We start from the raw sequence: 12,779 nt of genomic DNA, 5'->3' as shown, positions 1-12,779 counted from the left end.
TCGGGACTTGGGCTTAACTGCTGCTTTGGTTAGTGACAATTCCTCTGCGTTTCTGGCCTATAGTTGTACAGTATTCCTGGTTTCTTCTGTGTTTGAAGGCTGGTACTAATACTTGTTATTTCTTAAGCATTTTAATGGGAGTTGCTAGCTTTTGTCCAAGTAGCACAAAATTAGTGAGTTTGAAACGACCATGGCAAAATTATAACTGAGACAGTAAAATAAATCTGACCTAACCAACTCCATCTTGCGCCTAACCTACAAGCCGTCTTTGTTCATTCCTGGGCATAGGTCCAACTAACTTTGGGAGGAACTTAGTTTATGATTTACCTTTGAAACAAAGACAACAGCAGCCCTTTCCTGAAACAAACCTCCTTCTTGCCTGGAGATTAGACGCAAGAAGGAGTTGTAGGATTAACAAATTAGTCAAAAGATTATAAATTATGAGTTAGGAGTCATGCAGCTGGAGGCTACAAGATTCTGACTACCCCCAAATTGCTCCCCGGGATAATGTTACTATTGTGAAACCTAAGATCAGCGCTTGGGATATTTTGTAGACCCTGTACTTGATGGATCAGCTGGCACCACCCAGGTGGATAAACTGGCTCATCTGAGCTTGTGGCCCAGACACAGTAACTGACTCAGCACAAGAGGACAACTCCTTATGATTTCACAAGAGCTTCAACTCTGTATGATTTCACCTCCAACACAACCAATCAGCACTCCCGACTCACTGGCCCCTACCCACCAAGCTATCCTTAAAAATTCTGATCCCTGAATTCTGGAGACTGATTTGAGTGATACTAAAACTCTGGTCTCCTGCACAGCCAGCTCTGTGTGAATTACTCTTTCTCTATTGCAATTCCCTTGTCTTGATAAATTGGCTCTGTCTAGGCACTGGGCAAGGTGAACCCATTGGGTGGTTACAAGTTTTTCTTCTTCAGCTTAGACATACACATGCTAATATTGTTAATGGATCAAAACATATTTGCTTTACTGAGCTCATTTAGACTTGAAAAGCCCCAGTTTACTATGTAGCTCCCAAGAAAGCACAGGCACTTCATGTCTGTGACCTCTGATTACTGGCATTCATGGCCTGCAACATCTGCTGATTTGACAAGCTGAGGTAGTAGTTTTCCAACTGTGCTCAATGGAGTCCTCAAGTTTTATGCTGCTGTGTCCCCTTAAAGACTGTTTAGGGTGGGAGTGAATATGTGAAGCCCTGTGCTTTGTATATCATGTTAGCCAGAGCAGCTCAGGTTTTTTTAAACTTTAAATTATTTTTTTGTTTTTGAGATGGAGTCTCACTCTGTAGCCCAGGCTAGAGTGCAGTGGTACAATCTCGGCTCACTGCGACCTCTGCCTTCCAGGTTCAAGTGATTCTCCTGCCTCAGCCTCCCAAGTAGCTGGGATTACAGGCACGCACCACCATGCCCAGCTAATATTTGTATTTTTAGTAGAGACAGGGTTTCACTATGTTGGCCAGGTTGGTCTCGAACTTCCGACCTTGGGTGATCCGCCCACCTTGGCCTCCTAAAGTGCTGGAATTACAGGTGTGAGCCACCATGCCTGGCCTTAAATTTTTAAAATAATTCTGGATTTACAGAAGGGTTCTAAAGATAATCCAAAGATTTCCCACATACCCTTTGTGCAGTCTGCCCCTTTATTAATATATGATGGTACATTCATGAAAACTAAAATGTTAACTTACTCTTAAATATTAAACTAAAACACTATTAGTTAACAGACTTCAATTGGATTCCACTGATTCTTTTTTCCACGAATGTGCATTTTTGAGTGGCTCAGTTATCTGTTTTGCCAATTGTGCCCCACGTGAAGTTTTTTTTTAGACAAAGGGTTGAATAGCTGCTTCTCTTCCCAGGTTTTCCTTACTTTCCTCGTGTCCCTTTGTATACGCTCAATTACTGCTATGAGGCCCTAGGGGAGAGGCAGAACTGCAGCCTCTGTTCCCATCATCTCAGTGTGCTTTCACATCTCTTACTTCCTAAACTATTATCCTTATGTGGTCAAGGGGAAGTGAACAGATTTAAAACATATTTTTGCTTTCAGGACTGAGAAACTGAGGCACAGAGAGGTTGAGTGACTTGTAGGGAAGAGTGAAATGGAAGCAGGTGTTCTGACTCTTGCTTGACGTTCTTATTCTCCCCACAAGACCTCTAGGTGAGCAAAACATACCTGAGAGAGAGAAGCTGATCAGCCTCCGACTTCCTTGTCCTTGGACAGTCTCATCAGAGCCAATGCTTTTAAAAATCTGTAAAAAGAAAGAAAGTGAGAGACAAGCAAAACAAGCACTGAAATGGATATTCATGCTTCAGCACAGGCATGCTTATTCACAGTTATTTTACCAGCTACCGGCAATGAAGACAGTGATTTCACTGGGCAACTATTGATTAAAAGAAGCTTCTAGCAACCTAATGTCTTTCCCAGTAGTAGAGGATCTGCTAGTGGGGGTGATGGGTACTTTTCAGGGAAACAGAAATCAACACACACAATTACTATAATAGAAAAGCCCCTTTGTAACTACTTATGCAAACAATGTCTTTTCACATTCAAATTTGCAAAAAGTATTTATTAAAGCAGGGCCTAAGACATTAGAATGATAGGTCAATAGATGTTTACTGTTGTAATTATAATGTGTTTCCATTTAGCAAAGTAGAGTGTTGATCTGCTGCATCTCCACTTATTATTATTATTTAGGGATTTCCAGGAAACTGCTGGGGAGGAGCCCGAACATGGCATTAAGCAGCTCTTCTGAGATCTCTCTTAATTAAGCAGATGGCTTCCTGGGAAATTTCAGAACACAATTGTTATATGAATTATCTGCTGTCTAGCAGGTATTTGAAAATAACATTGCTAAAATGTTTTCTTTTTCATCATTGCTCAATATTTAGTAATAGGTCAATCAAAATAGCTAAAGTTTTTGCTTCTATTCTCATCTAGGAAGGTTTTATTCAGAAATGATTTTGAGAATTTATTTGAAGTCAGAATAACTCTTCCTATTTACCTTTGCATGTGTTGTATGTTTGCAAAAAATAATGTTAAAACTCTGGGTATTAAGCAAATCCAGTGACCATTTTTTAGAAGGTCACTTTTCTGTACTAGGAAAAGAAAAATGAAAATGTCCATAATCTCTTGTTCAGAATCTGTTTGTAGACTGTGTGGGTTCAGTCTCTTTCTTTCTTCTCTTACTATTCTTGATGCTGTAAGAGTTGTGATTGGATGTGCATATCAACCTGCCTGATATGAGACCAAGAGTAATGATGGGGCATCACAGGGCTCACAGCCTCAGCCAAGAGGAGTACAAAGGGATTATTATTCATCTTTCCACACTGAAGCAGTTACCCCTGGCGAGCCTGTGAGCTTGGCTGCAGCTTGTGGACAGATCTTGGTATGGCTGCCCTGAGGCCCAACTGTGATGTACATCTCATGGAAACTGGGCTGTTCACAAAGGGAGCCAACCAATGTAGTGACGTATGGAATGGGATAAGACCAGATAAGAGATTGTCAAACTCTTTGACTCATGTCTGTCCCTTAGAGTCTTATTTGATAAGAATCAGAGTAAAACATGGCCAAGTGAGTCAAAACTCTCATGGGTTCTGAGGTGTTATAAAAACTTGAACCTTACATTTGTCTTAAAAATGCCTTTGCCAAATTATGACTGAGACAGTGAAAGAGATCTAACTTAACTGACTCCATCTTTCTTCTAGCCTCCAAGCTGTCCTTGTTCGTTCATGGGCCTTGGCTGAACTAACTTTGGGAGAAACTTAGTTTATAGTTTAAACAAAGATGGTAACAGTCCTTTCCCAAAGCAGACTTCCTTCTTGCCTGGGGACTAGACTACCTTTGTAGGATTAACATTAGCCACAAGATTAGAAATTATGGTTTAGGAGTCATGCAGCTGGAGGTTGCAAGATTCTGGTCCTCCCTAAACTGCTCCTAAAATCAGTGTTTGAGATATTTTGCAGACCCTGCATTTGATGGATCAGCTGGCACCACCAAGATCAATAAACTGGCTCATCTGATCTTGTGGCCCCCACTCAGGAACTGACTTAACTGTAGGAAGACAGCTTTGACTCCCTACTCCCTATGATTTCATCTCTGAGCAATCAGCACTCCTGGCTCACTGGCTACCCATCCCCCACCCAAAGTTATCCTTAAAAACTCTGTTCCCTGAATGTTCTGGGAGACAGATTTGAGTAATATCAAAATTCCAGTCTCTCTCACAGCTGGCTCTGCATGAATTACCCTTTCTCTATTGCAATTCCCCTGTCTTGATGAATTGGCTGTCTAGGCAGTGGGCAAGGTGAACCCCTCGGGCAGTTACAGTCTCATTGGAAATCCTTCCTCAGACAACTGACTCTCAAGTAAGGGACTGAAACTCACCAGATGCCCACATCTAGCCCATGAGATACCAGACCCCTCATTCGTCTTCCTTAGTTCCTTAGACCCCTCCTTCATTCCTGTTTTACATTCCTTCCCTGATATATAAACCCCAATTTTAGTTGGTCAAGGAGATGGATTTGAAACTTATCTCCATTTTCCCAGTTAACATCGCCCAAATAAAAAGCCTTCTTTCCTGGCAATACTCGTTGTCGCAGTGATTGGCTTTCTATGCATAGAGCAATAGGACCTAGAACAAACCTCTGGCATTTTGGTAACAATTAACTTTCTTTATATTGGAGGGCCCTCTCCTTCCTACTTTCTGTTTGTTATTCCCATCTAACGGCTGACACTAAGAAATGGAGATCAGCCATCAGCTCAGAGACCACATCCTCAGAGATCACACTCTTAACTCTGAAGATGGCCAGTTCTCATGGCATAATCAGGGCTTCCAAATTCCTTCATGTTGTGAACTTTTCTTCTCCTGCAAGCCTGTGCCTGGAAACAGCTGTGGGAGTTCTCCACATGTTGACCGCTCCTCCTCACAGTGCTGTACTGCACCACCAGGACAATTACAATCAATGGCTAAAGCCGCTGGCTCCTAATTCTAACTTAAAAATGTCCACTCCAAGCTTGTCTCTTTCAGAGAATATAAGTTCTTTGGGGGAACAACAAAAACTATAATTTTAATAATTATAGTTTATAGAATTATAAGTCTAGAGTATGTGTATTCCACTGTATATTTCTAAAGGTGTAGGATTAAACTGAGTATTTCACGCTAAGCTGAAATGAGCTCAAACATGCAATGATAACAAAGGATGGTACGTTTACTTCTGCCTTTTTAAAGCATACATATTTTGATTCTTCATATTTAAATATTCCTCTGCTGGCATTCAGAGTATTTACAAAGAAGCCTCTTCATCTTTAAGGCGTCAAAAACAGGTCTGTAGACCAAAGGAAAAAAAAAAAGAAGAAGCAAAAAGAGTATATTTTCCAAAAGCTATTACGTTCAGTGGGGAAACACATCCTTTAAGTCTCCATGAGATTCTGCGTAAATTCTTGGCTTTCCCTAACGTCATTTACAAAGTCATCTAAGCACCACACTGATGACACAAAAATAGAGGGACCAGGAGCCATAATAAATATTTTCCAGGAAGTAAAAATGTTTGCCCAGTCTTAGGGAGGTTTGACATCCTGACTTCTTGCTCAAAATGCATTGCAGAATCATGTTTGACGTTGAGAAATGTGCTGTTCTCACAGACAGACTCTTCACAGTTTATTGACTGTGAAAATGACGTGAAGACTCAGCCCAAACAGTTTTACCCTGGAGCAATCTGAGGCTGTAGGCCTGTTGTCAGGGAGACGGCTTGTCTTCTCAGGGCTGACAAGCTCACTTTACTCTGTGGCTTGTCTGATGCCCGACTGCCATCCTAACTGCTTGGTGCTGGGTCCTATTGCCCCTCTCTCTATGACGAAGCTCTGGCAGTTTCACTGTGTATGTCTTGTACCCAAATGTTTCCACAATAAAGCCTACTTGGCAAATGGTTTAACAGATTCCAAACTGAATCTACCGTGGGGCATAGAAGATTCTGCAGGGTATTGAGAAGCTCTTAAATTATGGGCTTCGAGGTTAATTCAGATGTCTCTCCAAGTCCCATTCTCATTTTCTCTTTACAATTGCCTTTTGCAAAGTTGTAAGCATGAATTCACACCACTGTTGCACACCCCTAAAACTGCAATTCAGCAAGAGAGTGTGCAGATCAGCTCTTTTCACCCTGGCAGGGGATCTTCTGTTTCAGCAGTCTGGAGACCATAGTTCAGTTAATGAGGCTCCCTCAGCCTTTACTCTCCAGTATGTTATTCAAATTCTACCCTTTCTTTGCACAGTATCACTGCATGAAAGATGAAGTGGTTTGCTAAAAATACACAGCAGCATCTAATCACACAGTCATATATGCATGTTGACCTATATCCCCGGTTTTCCAGCCTCCCAGGGCATCAGGGCTTCTCAGACAGGTGCCTTCTGTTCCCAGAGGTAAGCATCTATGCCCAGGGGCAAGGGTGCCTGCCCAGGAGCATCATTCTACTAAAAATTTTGTGTAAAGTTATTTTTATTTTAAAAACAAATATGAAGAAACCTAAAGTTGAGTGCCAAATGAGCATGCCTTTGGAAGGTAAAGAAGGAGATTTCAAAGAACTTTCTAAGCTGCTTCCTGGAATGGCCCAGACCCGGGTTTACTTCCCTTGGGTAAAAGCTGGAGCCGCTCCCTTTAGTGTACATGGCATTTCCAATAGGAGTGTGGCCATGTTATACTCAATGCTGATGTGATATCTCCATTTACATAGCCACAATTACTCTCAAGTGATTACAGAGTGATTTCCCCTAACCATGCTGACAAGGTTTGTTTTAGTTATAGAACAATTAAGTCGACAATGATGCCAGAGATTGAAATTCATTATGTCACTAAGTCTCTATTTATGTGGTGCAGAAAACGTTGATTTGCCTATAAATGAAAAGTACAGGGCTCCATAATGATAATGGAATCTAAAAATGAGGTGAAAATATCATCACATTATCAATAATATCTAAGCTGTGGTGTATTGGCAGCCAAAAGTAGGGAATTATGTGTTTCACTTTGCATCAGAGATTCAGGGATTTCTCTAAAGTTCAGTATCTTTTACCTCCAAGACAAAGTCTATTAAATATTTGGATAGGCCACAAAGCCACCTTAAAAGAACAAGAAACAAAAACTAAAAAGCAAATCAATCAAAGCCCCAAGTTCCATTTCCAACTCCAAATCTCTGAGATGTTCAAACAAGCATATGGTAGATCAGCAAACACATCTTACCCTCTTTACAGAGCACTGCTGAGTGCACTTCCTTACCAGACCCTCATTATGTGACTGTCATTCTAACTACTTGCTGTTGGAGGCAGCACATTCAAGTTCTCCAACAGAAAGACCTGTAAACTGAAAGGGCAAAGCCATCTTCAGGCCTAAATAAAAGAAACATAAGGCAACTGAATCCTAAAGAATCTCCCCAACCTCAGGGACACTTGAGATGAAAGACTTAGAAGAAGACCCATTAAAGGGGAGGGGAAAACAACACAGTGAGTGGCAATTATGTGCCAAGCAGAGAGCCATTTCTTTCATGCACACTATTCTAACTGTTTAAGAATTAGGTATCATTCGCTGGGCGCGGTGGCTCAAGCCTGTAATCCCAGCACTTTGGGAGGCCGAGGCCGGTGGATCACGAGGTCAAGAGATTGAGACCATCCTGGTCAACATGGTGAAACCCCGTCTCTACTAAAAATACAAAAAATTAGCTGGGCATGGTGGCGTGTGCCTGTAGTCCCAGCTACTCAGGAGGCTGAGGCAGGAGAATTGCCTGAACCCAGGAGGCGGAGGTTGCGGTGAGCCGAGATCATGCCATTGCACTCCAGCCTGGGTAACAAGAGCAAAACTTCGTCTCAAAAAAAAAAAAAAAAAAGTATTAGATATCATTCACTTCCACTCCTGCTTACAAATGTGAAAGCAGAAGTGAGCTAAGAACAATTCAATGACTTTGTTCTCAGACCAAACCGAGGGTCAGGCTGCTAATACGTGTCCCAATAACTAGACACGGATGAACTGTGGAGGAAGAGAGTTTTTATTTCTGTAACTGGTTACAGGGAGAAGGTCTGGAAATTATCCCAGACCAACTCAAAATTGCAAAGTTTTCCAGAACTTATGTACCTTCTAAGCTATATGTCTACGTGTAAGTGTGAATTCATCTAAGACATAAGAGATTAACTTCTTTTCATCTATAACTAAGTTTTGAGTCCTGAAGACCTTCTTTTGGAGCCTCTGTAAGTTTACTTAATCTAAATGGGTCTAGGTGCTGGGATGATTACCCTTGTCTCCTGCTAAATTTTAAAGGTTTGGGGAGTTCCTTTAGACTCCAATAAACTTGTTTGTGGAGGCCTGGGGAGTTTTTTCAGACCCACAATAAAACTTGTTTAACTCTAAAAGGGTCCTGCTGAGAATTCCTCTGTTATCCTGTCATGCTTCAAGGCCCAGGAGAAGCCCAGGCAAAACTCGTGGTGGGCTCTTTGTTACATTCAGCCTTTGTATAAGGACATGGGTTCCATCAGCTTTTAATATTTAACCTAGCTCCTCACTCAGTGCTGGGACAGCTGTAATGGAGGCCTGTGTTAGTGAGACCTGGCCTGCCTCAACTTCACCAAATGCACTTGAGATGAACCAATGTTCTGTCTGAAACACTTAAAACAAGAGCTTCAGAACTCACTACCCTACCCCATAGAGTCTATTAACCCCCCTGGGGCCATTTTCTCAGCTGTAGCCTGGCTGCTTGCATCTCTTTTGCTCACATTTTGTTCGTATACTGCCCAGGCTGGAGTGCATCAGCATCATCATAGCTCACTGCAGCTGTGACCAGCTAGGCTCAAGTGGTCCTCCCGCCTCAGCCTCCCGAGTAGCTGGGACTGCAGGTGTGCACCACCATGACTGGCAAATTAAAAAAAAATTTTTGTAGGGATAGGCTCTCACTATATAGCCCAGGCTGGTCTGGAACTCCTGGGCTCCAGTGATTCTCTTGCTTTGGCCTCCCACGTGTTAGGAGTCCAGTCATGAGCCACCATGCATGGCCTCCCTTTGCTTTCTGATGCCACCATCACCAAGGTATCTGCCACCCACCCAGCCCCCTCATTATTTTTAGTATATTTTATTTTGGAATTTCGTGGTACTCAAAGAGTATTTTGGCTTCCAGAGACTGCACAGCTCCTGCCTTGAAGAAGAGGCACAGGTTCCCCAATTTCAGGGATCTTATGCTAATCACTATGGGGAAAAAGAGAGGGGTTGGAAAAATGAGGCATTTCTCTTATAGCTTTCATGGTGTGAATTGGAAATAATGAGTTAGTTAGGAACGATTTTCTTTACTCTGATTGCTTTCCACCACACAGGCCTGCAAGATTTTAGCACAAAGAGTAAATCTGCTTCAGGCAAAGGACTGCTACTTTTAGTTACTAAAAGGGGGCCGGGTGGGTGGCAGACACCTGTAATCCCACTACTTTGGGAGGCCAAAGTGGGAGGGTCTCTTGAGGCCAGAAGTTCAAAATCAGCCTGTGCAACACTGAGACTCCTTCTCTACAAAATTCAGCCGGGTGTCGTGGTACACACCTGTAGTCCCAGCTACTTGGGCAGCTAAGGTAGGAGGATCCCTTGAGCCCAGGAGTTCAAGGCTGCAGTGAGCCATGATCACACCACTGCACTCCAGCCTGGGTGACAATGAGATCTTGTCTCTTTAAAACAACAACAACAACAACAAGGTGAGAAGCAGCGTGCAAATGAAAATGCTAGCTGGGATTCATCAAATAGATTTTCCCTGATGGCTCTTTGGCTATACACCTGTTCTTCTTGGGTAGTGCAGACTGTTCTAAAAGTGAGGACACAGATTGTACCAAGTCCTAAAAAACAACTGAGTGGCATCTGCTCACTTCAGCATGCATCAGAATCACCTACAGGGCTTGACAAAACACATTGCTAGACCCACCCCCGGAAGGACTGATACTGTAAGTCCGGAGAGGGCTCCAACAGTTTGAATTGCTAACAAGTTCCCAGGTGATGCTGATGCTGGCGGTGGAGGGACCACACTTTGAGAAACACCACTCTCAAGGGTCTACTTTCTTAAATGGTAATGGAAAGATGGATATCTTAAAGTTGTCTCTAACTAAACCTCATCAACTCTCAAAACTGTCTTTCCCTGATTTTGAGCATGAGAACTAGGTTCTGGTGACCCCTCAGCCCACACAGGCTTTGGTTTTTAGGGTGTAGGCCTGCATCTTCCTCCAGAAACGATGCATCCCCATTACCAGCACTTTGGTCCAGGCCCCACTCCTTTCTTGTCTGGATGACCATTATCCAGCCAGATGTCCCTTCTGCCTGTGAAGGGGTCATCACTCCACTCCCTGTAGGCCGATCATTCTTATCTGGTTCAGACCAATCAAGAGGCACCCACCTGGCACAGGAAAGGCTGGGCTGTGGGCTGAATGGCACACTGATGGGTTTTCTTTGGCTCATAGAGTGTTTCAGCTTTTAGAAAATTAATTTTTAACATATATATATATATATACATATATATATATTTTTTTTGAGACAGAGTTTCGCTGTTGTTACCCAGACAGGAGTGCAATGGCACAATCTCGGCCCACCACAACCTCCGCCTTCTGGGTTCAAGCAATTCTCCTGCCTCAGCCTCCTGAGTAGCTGGGACTACAGGTGTGCACCACCATGCCCAGATAATTTTTGTATTTTTAGTAGAGACGGGGTTTCACCTTGTTGACCAGGATGGTCTCGATCTCTTGACCTCATGATCCACCCGCCTCGGCCTCCCACTGTGCCTGGCAACATATATATATTTAAATCACGAGATTCACTTAAAATGTGGATTTTAGACTTCTGTTAAAAAATCAGAATGCTGGCTGGACGCAGTGTCTTGTGTCTGTAATTCCAGCACTTTAGGAGGCTGAGGCAGGTGGAACACTTGAGATCAGGAGTTCTAGGCCAGTCTGGCCCACATGGTAAAACCCTGTCTCTACTAAAAATTTAAAAATTAGCCGGGCACGGTGGTATGCACCTGTAATCCCAGCTACTCGGGAGGCTGAGGTACAAGACTTGCTTGAACCCAGAAGGCAGAGGCTTCAGTGAGCTGAGATTACACCAGATTGCACTCCAGCCTGGGTGAGTCTCAAACAAAACAAAAACCAAAAACCAGAATTTCCAGCAGCAAGTCCCTGGGGCTGAGAAACAGCACCCTCTTCTGAAGCATCACACGTCCCCAGGTGTCCTGTGACTGCTTCTTTAATTCCAAGCACCCACTGCTTCGCGTTTGACAATCGTTATGTGGTACACCACCGATGTGTCTTGTAGTTAAAATTAGCAAGTTTTTCTAGCCTGGCAATATGAAAATCAATGGTGGGTCTGAAAGTCCATGGCATTTTAGATCTGATGACGTGTAATACTAACCTGGCTCCCTAGAAGCTTTTGAATGTGCAGTTCTTGCCCCAAACATTTGACCTAAAAATATGACTCTGGCCATTATTGTATTGCACAATAATCAAACCATGTTTTATTCCTTCTTTACAAAGAGATAAACAATTCAGGAATGGATTTAAATTCCCTGGATGTGGAGTGGATGGATGGCTGGGAGCATTTACAGAGGTGGTCATAGGCAGGTGTACGATATAGTGTTGACAGGCAGCTGGAACCAGCACGTCCTGTTCTCTGCCAGCTCCTCCTGTCTGTGTTCGGGTGAGGCAATCAATTGCTCTAATGCTCAGTTTTCTCCATCAAATGCAGATTATAATAAAATGTATCTCACTGAGTTCTCCTGAGAACTGAATGACACAATGTGTGTACAAGTGTCACGCATGCTCTAAATCAGGCTAATATTGTTATTTATATTGTGTTTGTTTTTTAACCTCAGACTTATATCGTTAAGAATTATGTTATGTGATTGTCTAATACCTGATTCCTTATTTTACAGTTGGAAAACGTGAAGCATAAACGGGTCAATCAAGGGCCCACAAGGTCACATAACTGGTCACACCAGACAAAGCGGGGCTAGAGCCCAGAATCCTGAACCCTCCATTCACAGTGGAGGAGAAATCTGTTGCCATTTGTTAGATCACTTGGTCCAGCTTAGAAGAGTTATAAATATACCGTAAGCTCAAAACCAATAAAAAGCGTTGGTCTGTGTCTAACACCTATGAGTTATCAGTATAGTACATTTATACCATTTGGAAAGGCTTCCTACGTAAATGTCTTGCTGCTGTTAGCATTTTCTGCATGACTACAAGTCTGTAAAAGACCTGAAGATGGATGGTCCAGGTTCCCTGGTTGGTTGTGGAATGAGATAAACATGCAGGCAAAAGCAAGAAGAAAAGTTTCCTTTGTAAAAAGTATTTAAAACTTACTTTCTCCTTCAAATCTAGGAAGCTCAGAGTTCTTTAATCAGAAAGACACCAATACTATAGTAGTTTTGATGAATAAAGACCACAGAGAAAGACCTGGATCCTCTAACACTTAGAAGAAGGTAGAACAGGAAGAGTGATGATGAATCTGTTTCCACAGCTTGACTCATTCAAAGCCAGCTCAAGGGAAGCGGCTGGCTGGGGGCTGCGACGGGAGGGGAGGGAGAGCAATGGGATTGGTGGTGGGGAGAGATCCAGAGGGAGTGGAAGAATGACGGCTGTTGGTTTCATGACAAGAAAAAGTGGCTGTGAGGAAAAGATGTGACGAAAATGCAGTTCTGAAAGCTGCCTCAGCGCCTTCTAAACGGCTGGGTCATGTTTCTGCTCATCCAGACTATTTGAAATACACACC

The 12,779-nt window shown here is 42.8% G+C and overlaps 1 protein-coding gene across 33 annotated transcripts in view; it reads right to left on the bottom strand.

Moving 5' to 3' along the window:
* The window catches only part of HECW1 (HECT, C2 and WW domain containing E3 ubiquitin protein ligase 1), a 461,351-nt gene that overhangs the window by 164,967 nt on the left and 283,605 nt on the right, over positions 1–12,779 (bottom strand). For all 33 annotated transcript variants that reach the window (XM_035253249.3, XM_078342276.1, XM_078342281.1 and 30 more), the window contains one exon: positions 2,194–2,269. In XM_035253249.3, the coding sequence (XP_035109140.3) occupies positions 2,194–2,269 (76 nt within the window). The remainder of the gene's footprint in view (positions 1–2,193; positions 2,270–12,779) is intronic.

This window comes from Callithrix jacchus, chromosome 11 (genome assembly GCF_049354715.1).
Source record: "Callithrix jacchus isolate 240 chromosome 11, calJac240_pri, whole genome shotgun sequence".
Lineage (NCBI taxonomy): Eukaryota > Metazoa > Chordata > Mammalia > Primates > Cebidae > Callithrix > Callithrix jacchus.
Note: the sequence above shows the minus strand (reverse complement) of the source record. Positions and strands in the feature narration are given on the sequence as shown.